The following is a 20115-nucleotide window of genomic DNA, read 5'->3' on the forward strand; positions in this document are numbered from 1 at the left end:
TCATATGTATTCCTTTTTTAAGTACTTGTCAATGTGAGGTTATATATATTTTGTGTTTTAAGTATTTCTTTTGTGATGGAAGAAATAAATAGCAGTCCTATACCTGATACCTAATACTTTATATATAGAATACCTTTTCCAGAAGAGAATCTGATACCTTTCAAGGTAGAACATAGAGACATGAGCCAATACTGAGCTTTTTCTCTTTTTTGGGGGGCCTCTGGGACTCTGGGGTGGTATCATAAGGAGCCAAAGCACATGATAGAAAAGAAAAAACCCTGAATCTGAATCTGTTTGGAGTCAGGCTTCCCACCAGGTCAGAAATTGATCCCTTTGCATCCTCAGTTTGGAGCCCTTTTGTAGATGGGTGCGATTTAGGTCATAGGAAACCTACAAAATGCAAAAAACAAAAAATAAATACAAGGTAACCTTTTGGAGAGGTGCAGGAGATGGCACTGGCAACTGTATACACCAGTAAGCCAAAGGTTACACAGGTAAACCCTGGGTCATAAACAACATCTAAATCTACAACCCCCCCCCCCAGACAAAATTGATACAAAGTAACCTGTTTGGGGTTTAGAAGGCACTGGCAACTGTAGACACCAGGAAAAGCTTCATGCAGAAGGTGATACTTGGAGTAACTCTCAAAGGAACTGAGGGATTTTAAAATATAGAGATGAGGAGGGGGTGCATCAGGAGCTGGAGAGAAAGTTAATGCAGTCATAGAAAGGCTTGATGGAGTGTTGCATTCAAGGAAAAAGAAAAATACTAATTTGGCTGTACCATAGACTCTGTAGAAGAGATCAGTGAGTTAGCATGAAGCTAGATAGTGAAGAGTTTTAAATGCCAGAGTTTCTATTACATCCTGGAAATAACAGGGAGCTGTTGGAGTTTATTGATTGACAGAAGGTAAAGGGGTTAGGGTGGTGGTGGGTATACTGAGGGGGAACTAGGAAGATTTGAACTTTAGGAAAATCTATGGAGGATGAACTAGAATGGGTAGGACAAATTAGGAGGTTATTGCAGAAGTCCAGGCAAGAGATGATGAAGGCCTGTACTAAAATGGTGGCTGTGTAAATTGAGAGAAGGGGATGGATTTCAGATATGTTGTGGTAGTAGTAACAATAAGATTTGGCAATTAATTGGATATGTGGGGAAAGAGTGAGGAGTTGAGGATGAAACCAAGATTGTAAGTCTGAGATACTGAAAAGATTTTCACAGAAACAGGGAAGAACGATTGCAAGAGGGAGGAAGAAAATAAGCTCTGTTTTGAACATGCTGAATTTGAGATGCCTTATGGGTCAAGCAATTTGAAATATGCAATAGGATATCGATTGGGGGAATCTAGCTTAGGTGAGAGGCTGTCTGACTACATAAATCTGGATGTAATTTGCATAGAGATGATAACTAAATTCATGGTAACTGATGAGTTCATCAAGTGGGATGGTATAGAGAAAAAAGAAGGCCCAGAACAGAACTTTGGGGGTACTCCCATAGTCATGATAATCGAACAAAGGAGGCTGAGAATGGTCAGACAGACAAGAAGAGATTCAAGAGAGAGCAGTATTCTCATACTTTGATAGGTCAGAGTCCAGGAGGAGCAAGTGGTTAATTCTTAAGTGTAATAACAATATAAATAATTTTATTATTCTTTTTTATGTGGCCTAAAAATTCTCCCTTTAAATCCGTTATCTGGGTCTCATTTTACTAGGGGAAAAGAACTCAATGATCTCTAAGTTCCCTTAAAGCCCTCAAGAGTCTGTGGTCCCCCTCCTACAGAAAACATTCACCTGCCCCACAACTCATTCCTTTGCCTGCTCTCTCCCTTCTGATATATCCTTTAGCCCCATCTCTATCCTCTAAACCCCAATTCCACTTTCACAATCTCTAACACTTACCCACGTGCATTCCCATCTGGGCATTCTCATCAAATCCTCCTCATGACACAGCTCCCCAAAACTACCTCTCCTCAGCACAAACCCTCTCGCCCCCCCTTTCCAAGCCCGCCTCCTACCTAATCTCCAGTTCCATCACTTTAGTCACCTCTTCCCGCCTCGTCTCGTCCCTCTTTTCAAGAAAGCCCGGCAAGTCTGGACAGGCAGAGATCCCACTGCGGAAAGTGCGGAGAGGGGCCCAGGCTCTCCAAGCAGAGACCGCGAGGACCCGGGCAAATGCCCCGCCCCCTGCCCCGCCCCCCAGCAAGCTAATATCTTTGCCCTCATCTATCATGGCGGACACTGCGGCTTCAGAACCGTCTGCGGCGCTGGGCCACCGTGACCTTTAACCTGCTGGCAGCGGGCGAAGGGGGGAGCCGCGGGTGCCGCCATATTGGCTGTTGTCCTGTCTCCGGGAGCGGCTGCGGCGGCGGGAGCAGCGGCTACGACGGCGGGAGCGGGGGCCCAGGGGCAGGCAGCATGACGCGGCGGCGGAACAAGCCCAGCGGCAGCGGCAGCGGCGGCGGCGGCGGGGCCCGCAGGGAGAGGGCCGTGGGGCCGCCCCCGCCCCCGCCGCAGCCCGAGCCGCCCTGCCCCGCCACGGGCGCGGGACTCTCGGACGAGGCGGCGGCAGCTGGGCTGGGCTGCTGCGAGGAGCCCGTGCGCCCGGAGCCCGAGCTAGAGCTGGAGCCGGAGCCGGAGCCGGAGCCGGAGCCGAAGCTGGAGCTGGAGTTGGAGTTGGAGCCGGAGCAGGAGCAGGAACAGGGCCCGGCCCCTCAGGTATGCTCTCGAACGGCCGCCGCGGGCGGGCGGGTCCCTCCCCTGCGGCCCCGCATCCCCGCCTGCAGCGCGGGCCGGGCAAGATCGGGCAGCAATGGACCAGGCTGGGCAGCGCCCCCCAGCAGGTTGCCCCGTGGTCGGCTCACCCTTCTTCCCTGGGCAAGGCTGCAGGGGCGAAGCGGGCAGCGGTCCAGGGCCAGGGGCCCTCCCCTTGTCCCCTTCCCTGGCAATTGCCCCTAGGAGGAGGAGGTTGACCTTTCAGCTGCCCGGGGGCTCTTTTCACACACCCACACCCCTTCTTCGGCCGCAGCTGCCCGCAGAGAGCCTGGGAGGGAGCGCGAATCCCCCGGTGCATGGGTGCTCAGTACCACCCCAGAGAAAACAAGCCTGGCAACCTGCCCTGCCCTTCCTTGGGGATGCCCAAGGGAGGTCCCGGGGAGGATGACCTCCCTGAGCTGGGGATGCACAATCCCACACCCAGAGCTTTGGAAGCCAGCTGGCTTTTCACACACTCTCCCTGCCATCTGATCCTTGGATGAGAGTAGGGGGAGAGGGGGAGGAGGGAGCGGGAAGGAGTACCTCCCCTCTGCCTGAGTTCTCAGTCCCACACCCAGGTTCAGAAGGCCAGCTGGCTCTTCACTCACCCCCCTTTTTGGCAGCCGATCCTGGGGAGAGGGGGAAAAGGAGAATCATTCCTCTGCTGCCAGTACTTAGACCTAGGTCCAGACCTGGGTCTAGGGCTCACCCTAGTGTTGATTTGAATTGGCAGATCTGGTCAGGAAGAGGTAGATAAAGATGCCCCCAAGAGAGTAGATGGAAGAGGATTCTTTCTACCTAGCATTCACCCCCTTGCTGGAAGCTGGAGTTGATGGGATGGGGAGTGAGGGAGGGAAGGAATGGGAGTTAGTTGTCCTCATTGATCCAGTGTTAGGCTTGCCCCTTGACAGCTGTTTTGGGGCAGAGGAGATGGAGTTCAGGGGCAAAGCACGGGGTACCTTGTCAGTGCCTTTTCAGGTATTTGGGAGGCTGCGCTGCCTGTGCTACAGATTCTCCAGGAGGGACTTGAGAATCAATTGCCAGATGCCAGGGACAGGAGTCTTCCCCTCTGCTTGTTTTAACAAAATTCTGGAATTAACATTGTGGAAGAGAAGTAGGCTGATATCTGAAGGAGACTTGGAGGGCTGTGTGTACTGGATGAGGTGGGTTGGAAATATATTTTGTATTACAAGAACCAAACATCTGTCAGCAGGGGGAGTATCTGTTGGTTCCCTGGACTCTTCCCCCTCCTTGGGGGTTAGTGGGCCTGGGAGTAGGCAGAATCTGTGTCACCTTTGTTACTCTAGCTAAAGGAGCTATGCATGGAAAGAATGATGGGGATTATCTTTGGGGGCTGTGGAGAAGCCAAAGATAGCTATGAGCTCTTCTTTGAAACCTATTTGTCATGTTGGCCTCTTTTAATTTTAACATCATAAGAAGTTAATTTATTTTTCTTTAATTTTCTGCAGGTCCCCCAAAATAGATACATGGTGACAGGAAAGTGTTTCTCTAGAAATTCATTATGTATTTCAGGGGACTAAAGCCTTAAACTACCTGGCCTAACCTGTCTCTTGGCAGAAATTATTAGGGGGTTGTTGCTTTGTGGTCCTCTTGGGAAATGGAATTTTTGCTGCTTAAGAACAGGTGAGAGTGTAGTAGTGGCTTTAGCCAAGAGTTATCACTTCCAAATTCCCAGCTCTGCTGTTGATTGATTTCAGTCTTTTTTAGGTTGCTTCATCTCTCTCCCATAGTGTCCCACCTACCTTTCATTTTTAAAAAATTAGGAGAGTGGTATCACTGATACTCAGAGTGAGAGATTTATTATATGTAAAGTGGTTCAAGACCTTTCCTAAGACTTAGTTACCCTGCCTACAGACAGAAGTTTGCCACACTAACACATTGGTGTGGTGCTAATACTTCTCTTCCTCTGTGCTGTCTGCTGAGGCACAAAAGCCTAGTTTGGGGAAGCTGTTCTCTGATTAAAGCACACAGACAGAAGTCAAATCATTCACCTGCTTATCTTGCCTTTTCAATGCTGTACATTGGGGATAAACTGGAAGCCTTTGCCTGAGTATATTAACCAGATGTTTGTAATAGTCCTAACTACATTAAACTCTCTGTGGCAAATTTTTTTTTAAAGGCACAAGCAGTCTTTGTAACTAGCTATTTACAATGAGATCTTTCTGGGAGTGGAGGCATAGGGATTGGTGGGGACTCTGCCAAGATCACCTCACTCCTAAGACCCTTTTTAACAAGTTCTTTTCAAATTACTGTGCCAACAGTTACTCTCAGCTTACCTAAAAGGTTGACATGGGCCACTTTGGCTCCCTCAGCTTTGCACCCTAGGAATGCTCTCAGTGAGACTTGTCAAGATGAGGATTGCAGGGCCATGAATCAGGAATTAGAAATTAGGAAAAGGCTATTATTATTATTATATCATCATATCATCCTAGTCTTTCTCCACCCCTTTTCTCCTTGGGCCTCTGATCCCCTTGAGTATATCCTCCAGGGTTTTGCCCAGTCTAGTTTGAAATGACTCAAGAGACTAGACTTTTCTTACTAGATGAGACAATTCCCTAAACTCTCTTCTTCTACCATCCTCACTCTCCCAGGAATCAGTATCTTATTGGTTTAAAACCATCAAATTAATCTTTTTAAGATCCTTTTTATTGTTCTGTTTGAATTTAATCTTCAGAACCCAGGTCAGAGAGACAAATTCCATGAACTTATTTTTACTAGTTTTCTAACAATTTATTCTTACCTGCATACTTCCTTTTTTTCTCCTCATGCTTTTGTTTCCCTCCTCCATCCTGAAAGAGCCTAGGGAGAAACTGTACCATTTGCTTCAATGGGAAAGCATCTTTAAGACATTTTTCAAGAGATCAGCCTTCTGAAATCACAACTTCCCACTTGGGAGGTGCTGCATGTGAGTAAGTGAAAGCATGCTAGGCTCTGAGTGCCCCATAACCCTACCTTTAATGAAGAATTTCTTATGGATATGGAATTGGTTATACAAAGGCCAAGAAGCTCTTATCTTGGGGAAAGAAGGGCTAGCCAGCAGCTGAGTGGTTCAGGGGATGGAGAGCTAGGCCTAGAGATAGGGAGGTCCTAGGTTCAAATTTGGCCTCAGACACTTCCTAGCTGGGTGGCCCTGAGCAAGTCACTTGACCCCCATTGCCTACCCCTTACCACTCTTCTGCCTTAGAACTAATACCCAGTATTGATTCTAAGACAGAAGGTAAGGGTTTTATTTAAAAAGAAGAAGGGCTAGCCCACTGTCTGTGTCTCTTGTCTCTGAGTGGACTGAAGTAGAAGCTCTCATTTTTGAAACATTTACCTTATACTCACTCACCCTGTGAGGTAGTCAGTACAGATGTCATCCCCATTTTAAAGATGCAGAAACTAGCTCAGCCTCACATGTCTAGGAAGTCTGTCAAAGTCAGGATTTGAAGCTACGGTTCTTTTGACTGGTCTAGCATTAGTCTGTGCTATCTGGATTTGGAGTCTGGGTAAGTAGGTTTAAATTCTAGAACTTAATGATCTGTGTGATCTGAGGCAAGTCACTTACCTTGGCCTCAGTTTTCTTATTTGTCAAATAAAGGGGATTAGGACCAGATGATCCTTGAGATCTTTTTCAACTTTAAATGCTATGATCCTATTATTTTAACATGAGTATAGTACTCTAACATCTTGTCAACTGTCTAAACAATTTCCCTTTCCTCATTGAACAATTGGTTTACTAATTTATCAGTTAATTTTTACTGTCTTAACCTACTTCAAGCCCTTAGCATTCAAGTGCTCTGTAATTTTTCCCTTTCTGGGTATTCCAGTCTTGATACAATCTTGAGAGGAAGGCAAATATGCACCTTTCATAGCTAGAACAATCTTTACTCCCTTAGAAAATAGAGATACAATGTAAATTTCAGACTGGAATTTTGGATCTGAGATGCATAGTAATGAACATCTTTTGCATAGGTAGATTTGGCCACAAATTAAGTATTGGCAGGGCTGTTAACTCATTAAAAAAAAATCTTTACCTTCTGTCTTAGTATCAGTTCCAAGACAGAAGAAGGGCAAGGGCTTGCAATCTGGGTTAAGTGACTACCCAGGGTCACACAGTTAGGAAGTGTCTGCGATCATATTTTTGAACCCAGGACCTCCCATCTCCAGGCCTGGCACTCTGTTCACTGTGCTATGTGGCTTTCCCTGTTAACCTTTTTCTTTAGGGCTGAAATGCTCCCCTGTTTTCCTAGACACTATACTACAAAATTATAATAGCAGTGACTCTTTTTAGCTCCAATGATGCCAACTTCCTAAGGTGTCTTCCATAATCCAAAATGATTCCTTAAATTACAGTTTACCCTGTCTTGAAAATGGGATGAGCTGTGGAGATGGGGAACTTTCTTTAAACAAGGTTGGGCAGATTTGTTTTCCCTACTAGAGAGTTGTGTAATATTGATCTTTGGAAGCAGGTTTGCTGGGTACTGGGGTCAGGGCAACTGTTCTTTTTCACAAGCTTAAATTGTCAGCTAATGAATTGGCAGTGTACGTGCCACAGATTCTCCACACGTTGACTTGTACTGAATTGTCCTGTCCCCTAGAGCTGATTTGGCACCTTCAGTAGGAATGTTGGTTTGGCAGTTATGGGAAAAGGCTTAAGGGTGTTGAAGTTGAGTTTTCTTAGGATGTAGATCACTAATGGTTATTTACAATTTTCAATGAAAGCATTTAATTGTCTCAGTACTCTTAATTACTTTGGGGCTCAACATATCCCAGGTGCTAGGGCACCATGAAATCCAGCAGTTTCATTTTAGTACTGAGTATTTTTGGCCCTAGTCTTAATTGAAGCTACAGAAGTACACTTTATTTTTCTGGTTCATGGGTGTTTGTATTTCACTATCATGATAAATTGGAAAAGAAGTCTGTAACACTGGACAGTGTTAACTGTGTTTAGCAGGGGAAACCTGTCTGGTGGCTTCTTAACAGTCATTAAAACTATTTTAGCTTGCATTCTGCTCCCTGTATATACCTTAAGAGATGGAAAGTGGTGCTGGGGGAATGGGCACCATGAAGTCTGCCCATCCTGCATATGGAAATATCCAGGCCAAGGGTATTGAGCTATCTCTGAACTTTTCAGAGTACAGAGGCAGTTAAGTAGTACAGTGCGTAGAGCACTGGACCTGGAGACCAGGAGGAAGACCTGAGTTCAAATCTAGATTTAGACACTAGCTATATGACTCCAAGCAAGTCAGTCACTTAACTTCTGTCTGCTTCAGTCTCCTCATCTGTAAAATTGGGATGATAATAAATGGCATCTTCCTCTCAGGGTTGTTATGAGGATCAAAATGAGAATATTGGTAAAACACTTCACAAACTTTAAAGCATCATCATCATCATCACTTTTCAAGATCCTTCTAGAGATAGACAGTGGTCCTAGTTTGAGCCTTGATCTGAATTTGGGGGCCATTATCTCATTGGAACAAGTTATTTTTTATTGCCTCTAAAAGCCAAACAGTCCTATTGACTTCTTAACTTTTGGTCTGACTTCCAGATCCAAAACACATTTGCTGAGGCCCATTATTTGTGTATTCCTCTCTTTGACATTGTGAATGACTCAAATCATTCCTTTTCCTTTGTATGCCAGAATAGGTGCTTCACTGTATAAGTCAGTACTCTGATTTTTTGCCTGGAGATCAGCCATATATAGTTTAAGGGTGAGAGAGATGGTTGATGCTTCATTCTTCTGTTACTTTCTAAGAGGGTATTTATTGACTGATACAGCAAATTGTGCTTTTCCAGGAGATCTTGAAGAGTTCTCAAATCTGGAGTGGGTGAGGAAAAAGGCACATTTTGGCAGAATTAAAAATGAAGGCCCTTTGTGCTGGGAGCTGGCATCATTAAAACCATATCTATTTTGAAGACATGAGTTTATGCTTATATAGTATGCTGTTAAGATGCTGGTAAATGTGGTATGAATAGGAATGTCTTAGTCTGCTGATTAAGTCATTCTAGTTGCTTTTTCTTTTTGACCCTTACCTTTTAGTATCGATTATAAGATAGAAGAGTGGCAGGGACTATACAGTTGGAGTTGTGACTTTCCCAGGGTTACCTCTAGGAAGTCATTCTGGTTGCTTTTGAAAGAAAACCTTGCTGCCAGTGCCCATTGCCTTTTCTGGCATTAATATTTTGGGGACATTTGGGGATGCCTGAGAGCCAATAAAATCGCATAGACAATCTTCAAAATATAATTTTGATCCCATTGAAAATCCATCTTGGCTATATCATCAACAAACAAATGTAGTCTTTTAAAGAAACTACTATGGGGGGCAGCTGGGTAGCTCAGTGGATTGAGAGCCAGGCCTAGAGACAGGAGGTCCTAGATTCAAATCTGGCCTCAGCCACTTCCTAACTGTGTGACCCTGGGCAAGTCACTTGACCCCCATTGCCTAGCCCTTACCACTCTTCGGCCTTGGAGCCAATACACAGTATTGACTCCAAGATGGAAGGTAAGGGTTTAAAAAAAAAAAGAAAGAAACTACTATAATCTTACATGCTGGGAGGAAGAGCTAAATCTTAGGAAGGATCTTAGCAGCTTCCTGGGAATCCTGGTTGCCAGCCAGGAAGTTTGACCAGGAGGGCTGAGATGAAAACTTTTGAATCGTGTCACCAGAGTAAATTTTTAAAATTCGCTTTGAGCACTGCCCCCTGCCCAGATTGCTGATGTATTCCCTTAAATGCACCCTAATCCTATCACTAGGTGATTAAGATTTCCAGATATTACCCAACAGTAAGAAAATCAAATGTTGGTAATTGTTCAGAGAGCAATAGTGAGAATCAAACAGCCCAATTCCTGTTACCTCAGAGATACAAATTGTAACTATTAGGAGTCTTTAGAAGATCATGGTTACCCCTTAAGCCTGACAAGAACATATTTAAAAGAAAAAAAAAATCATTGTAGATTTATCATGGAGCTTCCCTTTTTTGAGGTCTTATTTTTATCAAAAATTTAGCATTGGTGAATAAACCAGAGAACACAGTAGATACATTGTCACCAAATTCCTTTGGTTCTGTAACATTATTAGGAGATACCAGAACCAGTATTAGTTTTTCCTGTGTTAGAGAAATGGTGGACTGTAGTGAAGGGCAGATACAGTGTGAGTGCTTTGTATTTCTGGTGCTTAGTATAGTGCCTGGCACATAATAAATGCTTAATACATCCATGTCAATTGATTGGTCTGTACCAAACTGGATTGTGTCTGAAAGTCTAGAATATGTCTAGTAGGTTAGGGTCAGGTTTCCTCTGAGATGCCCGATTCAGAGAGGGTCTGTTAGGAGATTAAAACAAGAGAATTTAGATTCTTTGAGTAGACCAAATGATAAAAGGCAAACCCCCAGAATTCATCTTTTTTACCCAGAAGTCCAGATCAGTTGATTTCTATGCTTGCTCAGATCTGGACAAGGGGAGGAGAGTGAGGAGTTGGGCTTGCAGGGGTCAGTTAGCTGCTATGCTGGGCTATTAGGTAGGGGAAATATTCATATGCACTTTGGGTGGAGTAAAGACTGCCAAGAAATATGGTAAGTTCTCCAAGCATCCTGTGAGGAGGCTGCAGTATGTCTTTTTGCCCTCACAGGCCTCTTGTGAATTTGCTGCCTATATTGTACCTCTGAGAAAGTTCTTATAATGAAGACATTAATTCTCTTTGTAGGTAAACCAGTGAAAACATATTATGCCTATGTTCTCCATGAGTATGAAACTTGCTTGGAGACTCATGGTTATGAGTAAGCAGGTTTCTAGAGAACTATACTTGAAGCAGAAAGGTAAATTGACCCAGTTTGATAACCTTATTCCTCCATCCCCAATCCCAAAATGTGATAGCATTGAAAGCTATGAAATTTTGTGCATGCCATTGAGTTTTCAAAGATGTAGTCTGTAACTAAAAGAAAACTGATCCTTGTCCTGCCTGGTGATGTGACTAGTTCTTGAAATGGAATGACTTCTCCATAGGCACTGGGGAAAAGATTGAAAGGGGCAGCTAGATGGCTCAGTGATTAGAGAGCCAGGCACAGAAATGGGAAGTCCTGAATTCAAATATAGCAGCAGACACATCCTAGCTTGTATGACCTTGGACAAGTCACTTGACCCCAGTTGCCAACCCTTACCTATTTTCTCGCTTGGAACTGATACTTAATTTCAATTCTCGGACAGAAGGTAAGGATTAACAACAACAAAAAGAAAGATAAAAAGATTGAGTGACAGATTCAGAATCCAGTAAAAAGGCAGCATCCTGCCTCTCTTCCCTCATTCAGTCTATGATAAAAAGGCAGCATCCTGCCTCTCTTCCCTCATTCAGTCTATGATTAGAACCCGTACTGAGTGAAAAAGCTTGTTATCTGGAAGATTGTTCTTTATGGTCATTTTGGTTTGGATGTGCCAGGACATTTGCCTTATGTCTCCAAAAACTCTTCTGAATGACTTTTGACAGGTGACCAGGTCTATATTGAACGGGAATTGGTAACCCTAGCCCCAACCATTTTCTGTTTACAGTAAGAAGGTACTTTGAAAATGGGTAATAGGAGCACCAATTGTTGAGAACATGAGAACTTTTTTGTAGAAACACCTATTAAATGGGTGGGGCGCAGTGCATAGCCATGATATTAAAGCATTGTTATGTCCACTTCTCCATTAGAGTCACCTCTCAAGTCATCATTATGACTTGAAAGTAATCCTGGGTTCTTGAAGCTTATGCTAATAGAGTACAAGCCTTCATGAGTCAGTTCAACCTAGAAAGGCTTTGAATATAGTCCCAGTTAGAAATTAGAAATTGTCTCTTGTCCCACTTAGTGAAATTTAAACAGGCATATTGTGAAAAGGTTGGTCACCAGGTAATTTTTTTCAGCCACAGCTACTCTTTTTTTAAAAAAACTAATTAATTTAGAATATTTTTCTATGGTTACATGATTCATGTTCTTTCCCTCCCCTCTCCCACAGCTGATGAGTAATTCCACTGGGTTATACATGTATCATTGTTCCATTTAACCTCCTAGAAATTAATTTTTCTCATGTGTAAAATGAGAGCATTAAAGTAGGTAATGTCCAAAGCTCTTTACATACTTATAGCTTATAGTTTTAAAATGTTCTCAGTGGAAAAAGATGTGTACTGGTTGATATGGAACTGGTTGAAAGTTGTAGTAAGTTAATCTCATTTACCCAACAACTAATGATTGAAGAACTCCTAAAGAGAAGTCCTTAGTGGAATACTCTAGAAATTTGTCCTTAGTCTTAATCAGTTCATTTTTTATTGATGAGTTGTCCAGAAGCATAGATAATACTCAATTTGTGAGTAACATGACAGAAATAGCTAATGTATTATATAATCTATGTTATACCATTGAATTAAGATACAAAAATATCTTAGATTAGAATGATGGGCCAAATATAATAATATGAAATTTAATAGGGATACTTATTAAATAAGGATACCTAAATTTAAAAGGAAGAAATCAATTATACCAAATACACAGCAGTAGACTCATAGATAAGAATACTATCTAAGTGAAAAAGGCTTAAAGTGGACTGCAAGCTCGATATGAATAAACAGTGTTACCTAACAACCAAAAAGCTAATGGAGTCATATGCTGCATTAATGGAGACTTTGTATTCAAAATGAGGGAGGCCTCCTGCCATACTCTGTCTTGGTCCCATCACATATGGAATTTGGTTTTCAATTCTCAGTACCATATTTTAATAAGCTGGAGCATTTCTAGAAGATGGCATCCAGTATTATTGTTAGGAAACTTAAAGCAACATCATTCTGTGATTAGCTGGAGGAACTGAGAATGTTTGGTCTGGAGAAGTGAATACTTGGCAAGGAGAGGAGAAGACATAATAGCTGTCTTTAAGTGAAGGACTTTCACATAGAACAGGGATTAGGCTTGTTTGATTTGGCCTCAGAAAGCAGAATTAAGAGCAGGGGGTAAAAATCACAGAAAGGCAAGTTTCAGCTAGATGTAAGGAAAAAATTCTAATATTTAGAGCTGTCCAAAAGTGAAATATAGGTTGTATTGCTGGAAGTGTTTAGGTAGAAGCCGGAAGACCTCTTATAAAGGATACAGTAATTGAGGTTCTTGCTCAGATAGAGATTGGGTTAGCTGCTTTCTAAGCAAGCCCTTTCCAGTTCTGGGATACAGTCAGTGCCTAAGGGAATAACTGGCTAAGCAGTGTTGCATGGTGACCATAAATGATAGGTTTAGGAGGAAGATTCAGAATAACTCAGGCAGAATTAAAAATGCATAATATCAAATCTTCTTTATAGAGAGGGAATTCTAAATAGGGCATTCTGAGAAAGAGGGGCCCAAAGGATAGTTTAGCAGCCATAGAAAACATAGAGAGTGTTTCTATAGAGCAACAGTGCCAATCAGCTGGGCAGGGTTCTACAATTCTCTTCCTCCCTTAAGACTTAGAGACACTTTCCTACATGTCTTATTTTAGGATATGTCCTCTTCTAGGGAGCTGGATGCACTTTCTTCCCAGATAAGGTATTCCTCTCCTTTTAATGTTCTAGGGCATCCTTGCCCACTAACTAGATAGCTAGAGGGGCATTCTGCTCCTACTTGCAGAGTGTGCTCACTTTTTGGGGGAGTAGAAAAGTCCTTGTCTGAAGGAAAGTCCAGCCTTTTCATACTACTGTAGTCACAGAATAGAGGGAACAAGATGGTGCATTGCAGTGTGACAGGCACAGCTGTCACAGAACATCTTGAGGAAGACCAGGTCCCCACCCACCCCACCCCCAATCCCAGTTGCCTGGTTGGCATTTGATCACAAACATGTGCCTTTGACTCCTTGCTTGCTAAACCTAGCCTGCCCTTTCAAAATGAGGTTTCAGTTCTAAAACCAGGCCATTGTGAAAAGAATCAAACAGAGACTTGGGAACTGTCATTGTTCAGAACTTCATTTCTTCATCCATTGTCTTAGGAATGCCCCAAATCTTCATTATTTGTTCCAAAGTTAAACAAGAATGATTCTTGCTCTCTTAAGTGATATTGTAAAACAGGTGGCAATTTCATATTTGTCACATAAAATAGAGATTGTAATGTTCATATGCATATACATTTAGACACATCTGTATAGACCCCAAAGGTAGAGATTTATGTGAGACATGATGATAGCCACATGGCAGTGCTCATGAATTTAAGGAGCCAGCTGATATTCTTGATGTCTGCTTGCCTAGTTTGAACTTGTATGTTTTAGATGGAGCTACCTGTCTTCTCTCCCTCATTTTTTTCCTCATCTGTAAAATGAGGGAGTCTGCCAAGTTAATCTCTAAGGGCCCACCCCTTCAGTTCTATGATCTTTCTCCTAGAGCATTTTGGGAAAATATATGACCAAAGGGCCCATTTCCTGACAAAAGTCCCTAATCAGCTTCTTGAGAGTACCTCTACTGCAGTGGGAATGAAACACCTTTCTCTCTGTGTGCTTCAGCCTCCTCCCTGGCCTCTGATCTTCCCCATCCCTTCTAGTTAAGGAGTACCCTGTGTCTGATGCAGCCCTATATGGTGCTGCCTATTGTCCAGGAGTTCCCTGCCCTTAGCAGACAATGGAGAAACTTTCTTTGGTCTAGCACTATGCTCTCCACAGCTGTCACACTGATTCAGTGACTGCTGGGGTTGCCACCTGCCTTCTGTGCTTAATGCCATTCGGGGAATGAGCCTTAAGGACCCAAGTTTATTCTTAGAGCAATGAAAGAATAGTAAAGGGAGCTGAGCTTTGCCTCCCATGGCACACATCTGGTGAGAAAGAATCCTGGCAGAAGGAGGGTACTCTGTTGGGGGTAGCAGAGGCCCCTGTGTGTGGGCTTTGGAGCTCAGTGCTCAATGGAGGGAAGATGGGGGATGGGGAGGCAGGGTTGGTGGGAAGGATATAGCAAAATCAGAGGGTGCTTGAAACAGGGCCTGGGATGGTAGAGGGAGAAATCCTTTCCTGGATTGAGGTAGCACAGCTTCCTAGCCTTTGTGTTTCTGCTATTCTCTCCTAAATAGCTGGGATCTTCAAGTCAAATTCCCATGGGATGACATTCTGTGTGTCCTGAAACAAAGGTGAGCGTTCTAGGGAATGTGATGTAGGCATTGTCTTGAGCCCTTCCTCTTGGATGTCTGGTTATTGAGGGATGTCGGAACCGGTAACTTCCAGTGTGTTAATTAAAATGATACAACTTAATGCTTAGCAGGGTTGACGAGAAATGGTAACCACATACATAGAATTGGAATTGCAGAGTGTTAGAATTTTTTTGGACTGCAGTCTGGCAATATAGTTACAAAATAATCATATCCTTTGATTGAATAATCCTGTTATTGGGATATACCCTTTTAAGTGGGTGGGTGGGGTTCAGTCCAATACATAGAGAGCAATATTATTTATAATTGCCCCAAACTGGAAGCAACCTAAGTGTCCAACAGCAAATGGCTAACTAAACTATAGTATATTAATGTAATGGAAGGCTACAATTTCTTTTAAAATAAATATAAAAAGCATAAAGAAAAAATTAGAATAAAGTAGTATAAAGTAATGTAAAGAAAAGTAGAAGCAAAAGGAACTGTAGACATTGACTTTAGAGAGGCGGTATGGTACATAATAGAAAGGATATTCTGCTGGCCTTGAAGTCAGTAGACCTGGGTTTGAGCCCCAGTTCTTTTGCTTATTAACTGGTCAAGTCACTTAACTTTTGGGCAGGTTTTTTTTTTTTAATCATGAAAATAGAAATAGTAATACTTAAACTACCTACTTTACAGAATTGTCATGAGGAAAATGCTTTGGAGATCGTAAATCACTCTACAAATGTAAGCTGCTATTTTGAGAGGAAAACTAGATACCTAACTACAGAGATGAAGAGAAGGAGATACAGAAGAGTAGCTAATAAGTTGTCATGGAATACTCTATGTAGAAATTCATTTTTTAAAAGTGTAAATACTGCAAAAGTTTGCTTAATCAGTTTTCTTTTTGAAGTTGTATAAAAAAGAAAGCTTCCAGTTGCAGTCCTCAAGGTAAAATGGATTTCCAATGGACTGGGGATGAGGTCAGATGATTAATGATTATTGTGTGGGTTGTGCTAGAGCCAAGGTCAGCTCTGGGCCTTTGCCTGCTACCTCATAGCCATATGGTCCAAAAGTCTGGGTGTCTGACAGAGAGGCAACATCACATAGTAGAGTAAAAGGAATATTCATTCACTGCATTTGAAATCCCCAGTCCTGGGTTCAAGTGTGCTGCTATTGTGACCTTGGGCAAGTGATTGCACCTCTCTGAACCCTTCTCTCACTTTCATTCGAGAATGTTAGGCTAGATGATTTCTAATGACCTTTCCAAACCCAAATTTTATGCTCCTGAGAAATTCCCAGTTGTTCCTCTAGGGCTAAGCTCTTGTGAATGTTCTCTAGAGTTTCCACTAGACATACCATTCTCCATTGCTGAGTTCTAGATATGTTATTTTGCAGTAATTACTAAACAGCTGCTTAGCTTCCCTAAAGGAACTCTGCCAAGACTAGATGAACAGCAAGTATTGAAGTGTCACACATCACATTTCTATCATTTGAACTCTTAAGTGTCTCTTTTCTGAGTATCTCATACAACTTGAGATGCTTGGTCTTACTTTTGGAACTACTTATAGGTGTCTTCTTCTCCCCTCTTAATAAACTACCCAGGGATTAAATTGTGGGGTACATATGCCATTATAACTCTACATTGTAAATGAAAACAAAACCAAAAAATAACTGGATGCAAAGATTGTATCTGGGCCCAATTTAAGTTGATGCTATGTTGGTAGTATTGCATTTCCCTTACTAGGTTTCTTCTGGGGAAGTTGATACTTTTACCACTGCAGTGATTGGATTCCTTATAGGTATCTAGACTCTGGAACAAAACAGTTTTAGGAAGAGGCCCTCAGTGCTCTTGGATTGGGTTCATAGACAAAGTACTGGGTTTCCATCATTTATTCTCCTTTCCTCCCTTTCCCAGTTTGCCTTGGTTAGATCCATATGGCTAGATCTAATGCTAGGATGATCCAAGTAGAGTCTTATTGGTCCCTCCCCAAAGAATTGAATTGACTTTCTACTACTGTTGTTTTGTTGTTGTTGTTTTTTTAAATCACATGTTGATTACTATATAGACTGCATAGGCAGCTAGGTAAAAAATGAACTTTAGTTAGACCTGGTCGTTTCTCTTTATGCTGGAATTTCCCAACTTCGCAGCAATCCTGCCATGACTGCTTGGTCCCATGTAGATGTCTTCCTTCTCTGTCCACACACTTATCATCCCCTTAGAAACCCTGTTTGTGTCTGTCATGCAGGTTCTCCCTACTTCTAACCAGTCAGTGCAGACTTGCTGCTTGCTATGTCATCGGGAACGAAAGGACTGGGGAGGTCCCTCCCACAATGGACTGGTCTCCTCTGGGGAGAGACTCCCACCTGACTTTGTGCCAACGCTTGTGCAGAACCTGCTGGGAGAGATGCCTCTGTGGATCTGCCAGAGCTGCAGAAAGAGCATGGAGGAAGAGGAAAGGAGGGCCCTTCAAGAACAGCCCCTGGCGGTAGGTACACAGTGTCCTGCAGCTACAGAGAAGGTGCCCATAAACCAGACATTTGGAGAAAGAGGTTGGAGATGCCTCAGGAAAAAAAAAATCCTATAGTTTCTGTTCTGAGGGGATTTGTGTCTCCTTATATATCCCCTCAGGTGACTTCTGTTGGATGACTCCACTGACCCATGCACCTAGAGGCTGAAGTCACTGTTTTGAGGTGGCAGCAAAACTCTGGAATCAGATTTTTGGAAAGAGGAGAAAGGACTGGGTGGCCCACATGTGCTTCCCTTGGGACAGTCTGTGAGAGCAGCCTGAGGGGCACAGCTTCATGGATTGGATGATAGCAACCCTGGCCCAGTAGCTACTACTTCATAGAATATTAGAGCTGGAAGGGACCTTACAGGTCATCTAAACCAATCTCCTCATTTTTCAGAGGATACTGAGTCATATAAAGGCGAAGCAACTTGTCTACTGGCACTTGTATTAAATGGCAAAGTTGGGACTCAAACCTAGGTCTTCTGAGACTTTTGACTTGCAAGTCCAATGCTCTTTCCACTATACCATGCTTCCTCCCTATTTTTTCTGTTCAGTTCTGTAAGCATCATGAAATGCAACCTGTCCCTATGGAGGCCCAAGGACGAAGGCCTGGAATTAATCATGTCAAGAAGTTTCAAAGGACCAGCCCCATAAAAATCCATAAAACAAAATCAAGCCTGTTCCATTGGGGACAACCTCTTTGTTGTAAAGCCTGGTGATCTGGTTCCTGCCCTACTGATACTTAAACTTGATTTACCTCTCCCTTCCCTCTCTCCAAATTTTCTACCATTACCAGGCTTTGTTTCATTTTAGAATGAGTGCCTTATCTGCCTGTCAGTCCTTATGGACAGCCCAGGCACTTGTCTTTCTGAGGGTGGGCTGTTCTCTAAGTGATCTCTGTTTCCTTTTCACCAAGATTCCTGGCACTCCTTTGACTCCTTGCTCAGCTTTCTGTCTACCTTTTCAGGCCCAGCTTTATTTCTGCAGGGCAGTGGGATGTTGATTTTCTTTGTTTCTCAGGATCATGGTAGATGTTGCTTGGGCCATGGAAGAGGGTTCCTGCAGGAGAGTCTCCTTTCCTGAGAGACTGAAGGCAGAGGGAGCTGTTTCAGGAAGTAAGGTGCTCTGTGTTGATCATTTTTTTCCCCTTCCTCCAGGTCTCATTATCACACACGTCCTGCAAGTCACAGTCTTGTGGGGGTGGCTCCCACTCCTCTTCCTCTTCTTCTTCTTCGTCATCATCGTCCTCCTCCTCCTCATGCCATGGGAACTCAGGGGACTGGGATCCCAGCTCGTTCCTGTCTGCACACAAACTCTCAGGCCTCTGGAACTCCCAGCAGGCTGGCGGTACCATGCAGGGCCCCTCGATTGGGGACCCTCCTGCTGCACCTGGTGAGTCTCAAGCTCACCAGAGCCCTCTCCCTCCAATTGGACAGCCAAGAACTTTGCCTCTCTCAAAGGAATACTTTTTAGACAAGTCATGAAGCTTCTAGGTCCTGGCTAGCTATAGCAAAAGGGGGACTCACCTACAAAAATACCTTGTATAACATGGCTTTTAACAGCTGCACATTACATGGGATGATGGGATTATTAAAAGTAATGTCCTAATGGGAGAAGGGATTGGTGCAGGAGATATGTCTACCAGGAAACCAAGAGTGAGATCCCTAGAAATCTAACACCAGTATTGTCATATACCACCTTGATGATCTAGACAAAGGATATCCCTTCCTCTACTTCATTTTCCCTACCTGTAAAATGGATATGGAAGCATTCTTTTCCCTTCCAAAGGAGATCAGTAGATCAAATGGGTGTCTTGGGACTGTCTCATTAAGAGATTTGGGGATTGGAAAATGGGCTCTGAGACAATACCATGAGGCCTAGAAAAAGAATGCATTGGATCTGAACTGAGAAGTTGACCTCAGCAAAAGTGTTGCATTGAGAATCCTTGGGAGCCAGGCTATATTTTGCTCATATTTATTTTTGTGCAGAAGCCCACTGATTATTCTGGGCTTTTCCTATCTCCCATGGAGCAAGGGATGGCCTTCTCTGAGCCTGAGAGAGCTAGCCTATGTTAGCTCCTTAAACTGCAGAGAAATCCTCCTTTCCCTCTGCCTTTATTTCAGGTAACAAATGTGCATCTCCCCCCATGTTCAGATTGCTTCAGTCAGTCTCCCATCTTGGGGGCCCCCTGGCCTGAAGACCGTCCATCCCTACAGTAAGGCGCTCTCCTCTCAGCTGGTTTCCAGTGGGGTCATTCCAGGCTCCCCTCTGCCTACCTCACAGAATTCTGCAAAACACTGTCCAAGCAGTTCAAGATCATGTGCAGGAGACCCACCCCACTAAGTCTGTCCCTGCTGCCAGGATGTACCAGAGGAGCAGGGGCTTAGGATATCTAGCAATAACTGCCCTGGTGGAAGCAGGAATATTAGTTTCCTTCCTCTTGCTACTACCTCTAGGCTCATGGTACTTTTGGCTTGGAAATTGAGGCTTGTTCCTCACTACATTCCCTCTTCCTTGTTTGTGGTTCTTTTTTTTTTTGAAGCCTTACCATTTGGGAGATGATGGAATGGGAGCCTCTTTTCTCCACTCTGGATCATACTAGCTTCCCTTGAAGCCCTAGGCAAATCTAATCCCAGTTGCTTTATTGGTTCCTGATGTGAGGGAAGATGATATCTTTACTCCTCTCCTTCTAGTCAAACAGGAAGGGATGTGGTAGTAGTATCTACCTCTGAGGTCCCCTGGGCTGGTAGGAGCTCCTCTGGTGC

At 43.4% G+C, this 20115-nt stretch overlaps 2 protein-coding genes across 7 annotated transcripts in view; one reads left to right on the top strand and one right to left on the bottom strand.

The window, feature by feature from the left end:
• Positions 1–20115, bottom strand: part of LOC100031900 (lateral signaling target protein 2 homolog) — a 134589-nt gene that overhangs the window by 71751 nt on the left and 42723 nt on the right. The window contains exon 1 of one of the 2 annotated variants that reach the window (XM_056811687.1): positions 2015–2120. The exons of the other annotated variant lie outside the window; for it this stretch is intronic. The gene's annotated coding sequence lies outside the window, so the exon portion shown is untranslated. Of the gene's footprint in view, positions 1–2014; positions 2121–20115 lie in introns of those variants that run through there. 2 annotated transcript variants of the gene reach the window in all.
• FAM193B (family with sequence similarity 193 member B) overlaps positions 2368–20115 on the top strand; it is a 40190-nt gene continuing 22442 nt past the window's right edge. For 4 of the 5 annotated variants that reach the window (XR_001628069.2, XM_016430494.2, XM_016430497.2 and 1 more), the window contains exons 1-3: positions 2368–2714; positions 17087–17326; positions 18508–18742. Coding sequence is in view for 4 of the 5 variants with exons in the window: in XM_016430494.2 (XP_016285980.2) it covers positions 2415–2714; positions 17087–17326; positions 18508–18742 (775 nt within the window). In the remaining variant the exon portion in view is untranslated. Of the gene's footprint in view, positions 2715–14717; positions 14844–17086; positions 17327–18507; positions 18743–20115 lie in introns of those variants that run through there. The other variant, XM_056811684.1, reaches the window with a different exon arrangement.

This window comes from Monodelphis domestica, chromosome 1 (genome assembly GCF_027887165.1).
Source record: "Monodelphis domestica isolate mMonDom1 chromosome 1, mMonDom1.pri, whole genome shotgun sequence".
Taxonomy (NCBI): domain Eukaryota; kingdom Metazoa; phylum Chordata; class Mammalia; order Didelphimorphia; family Didelphidae; genus Monodelphis; species Monodelphis domestica.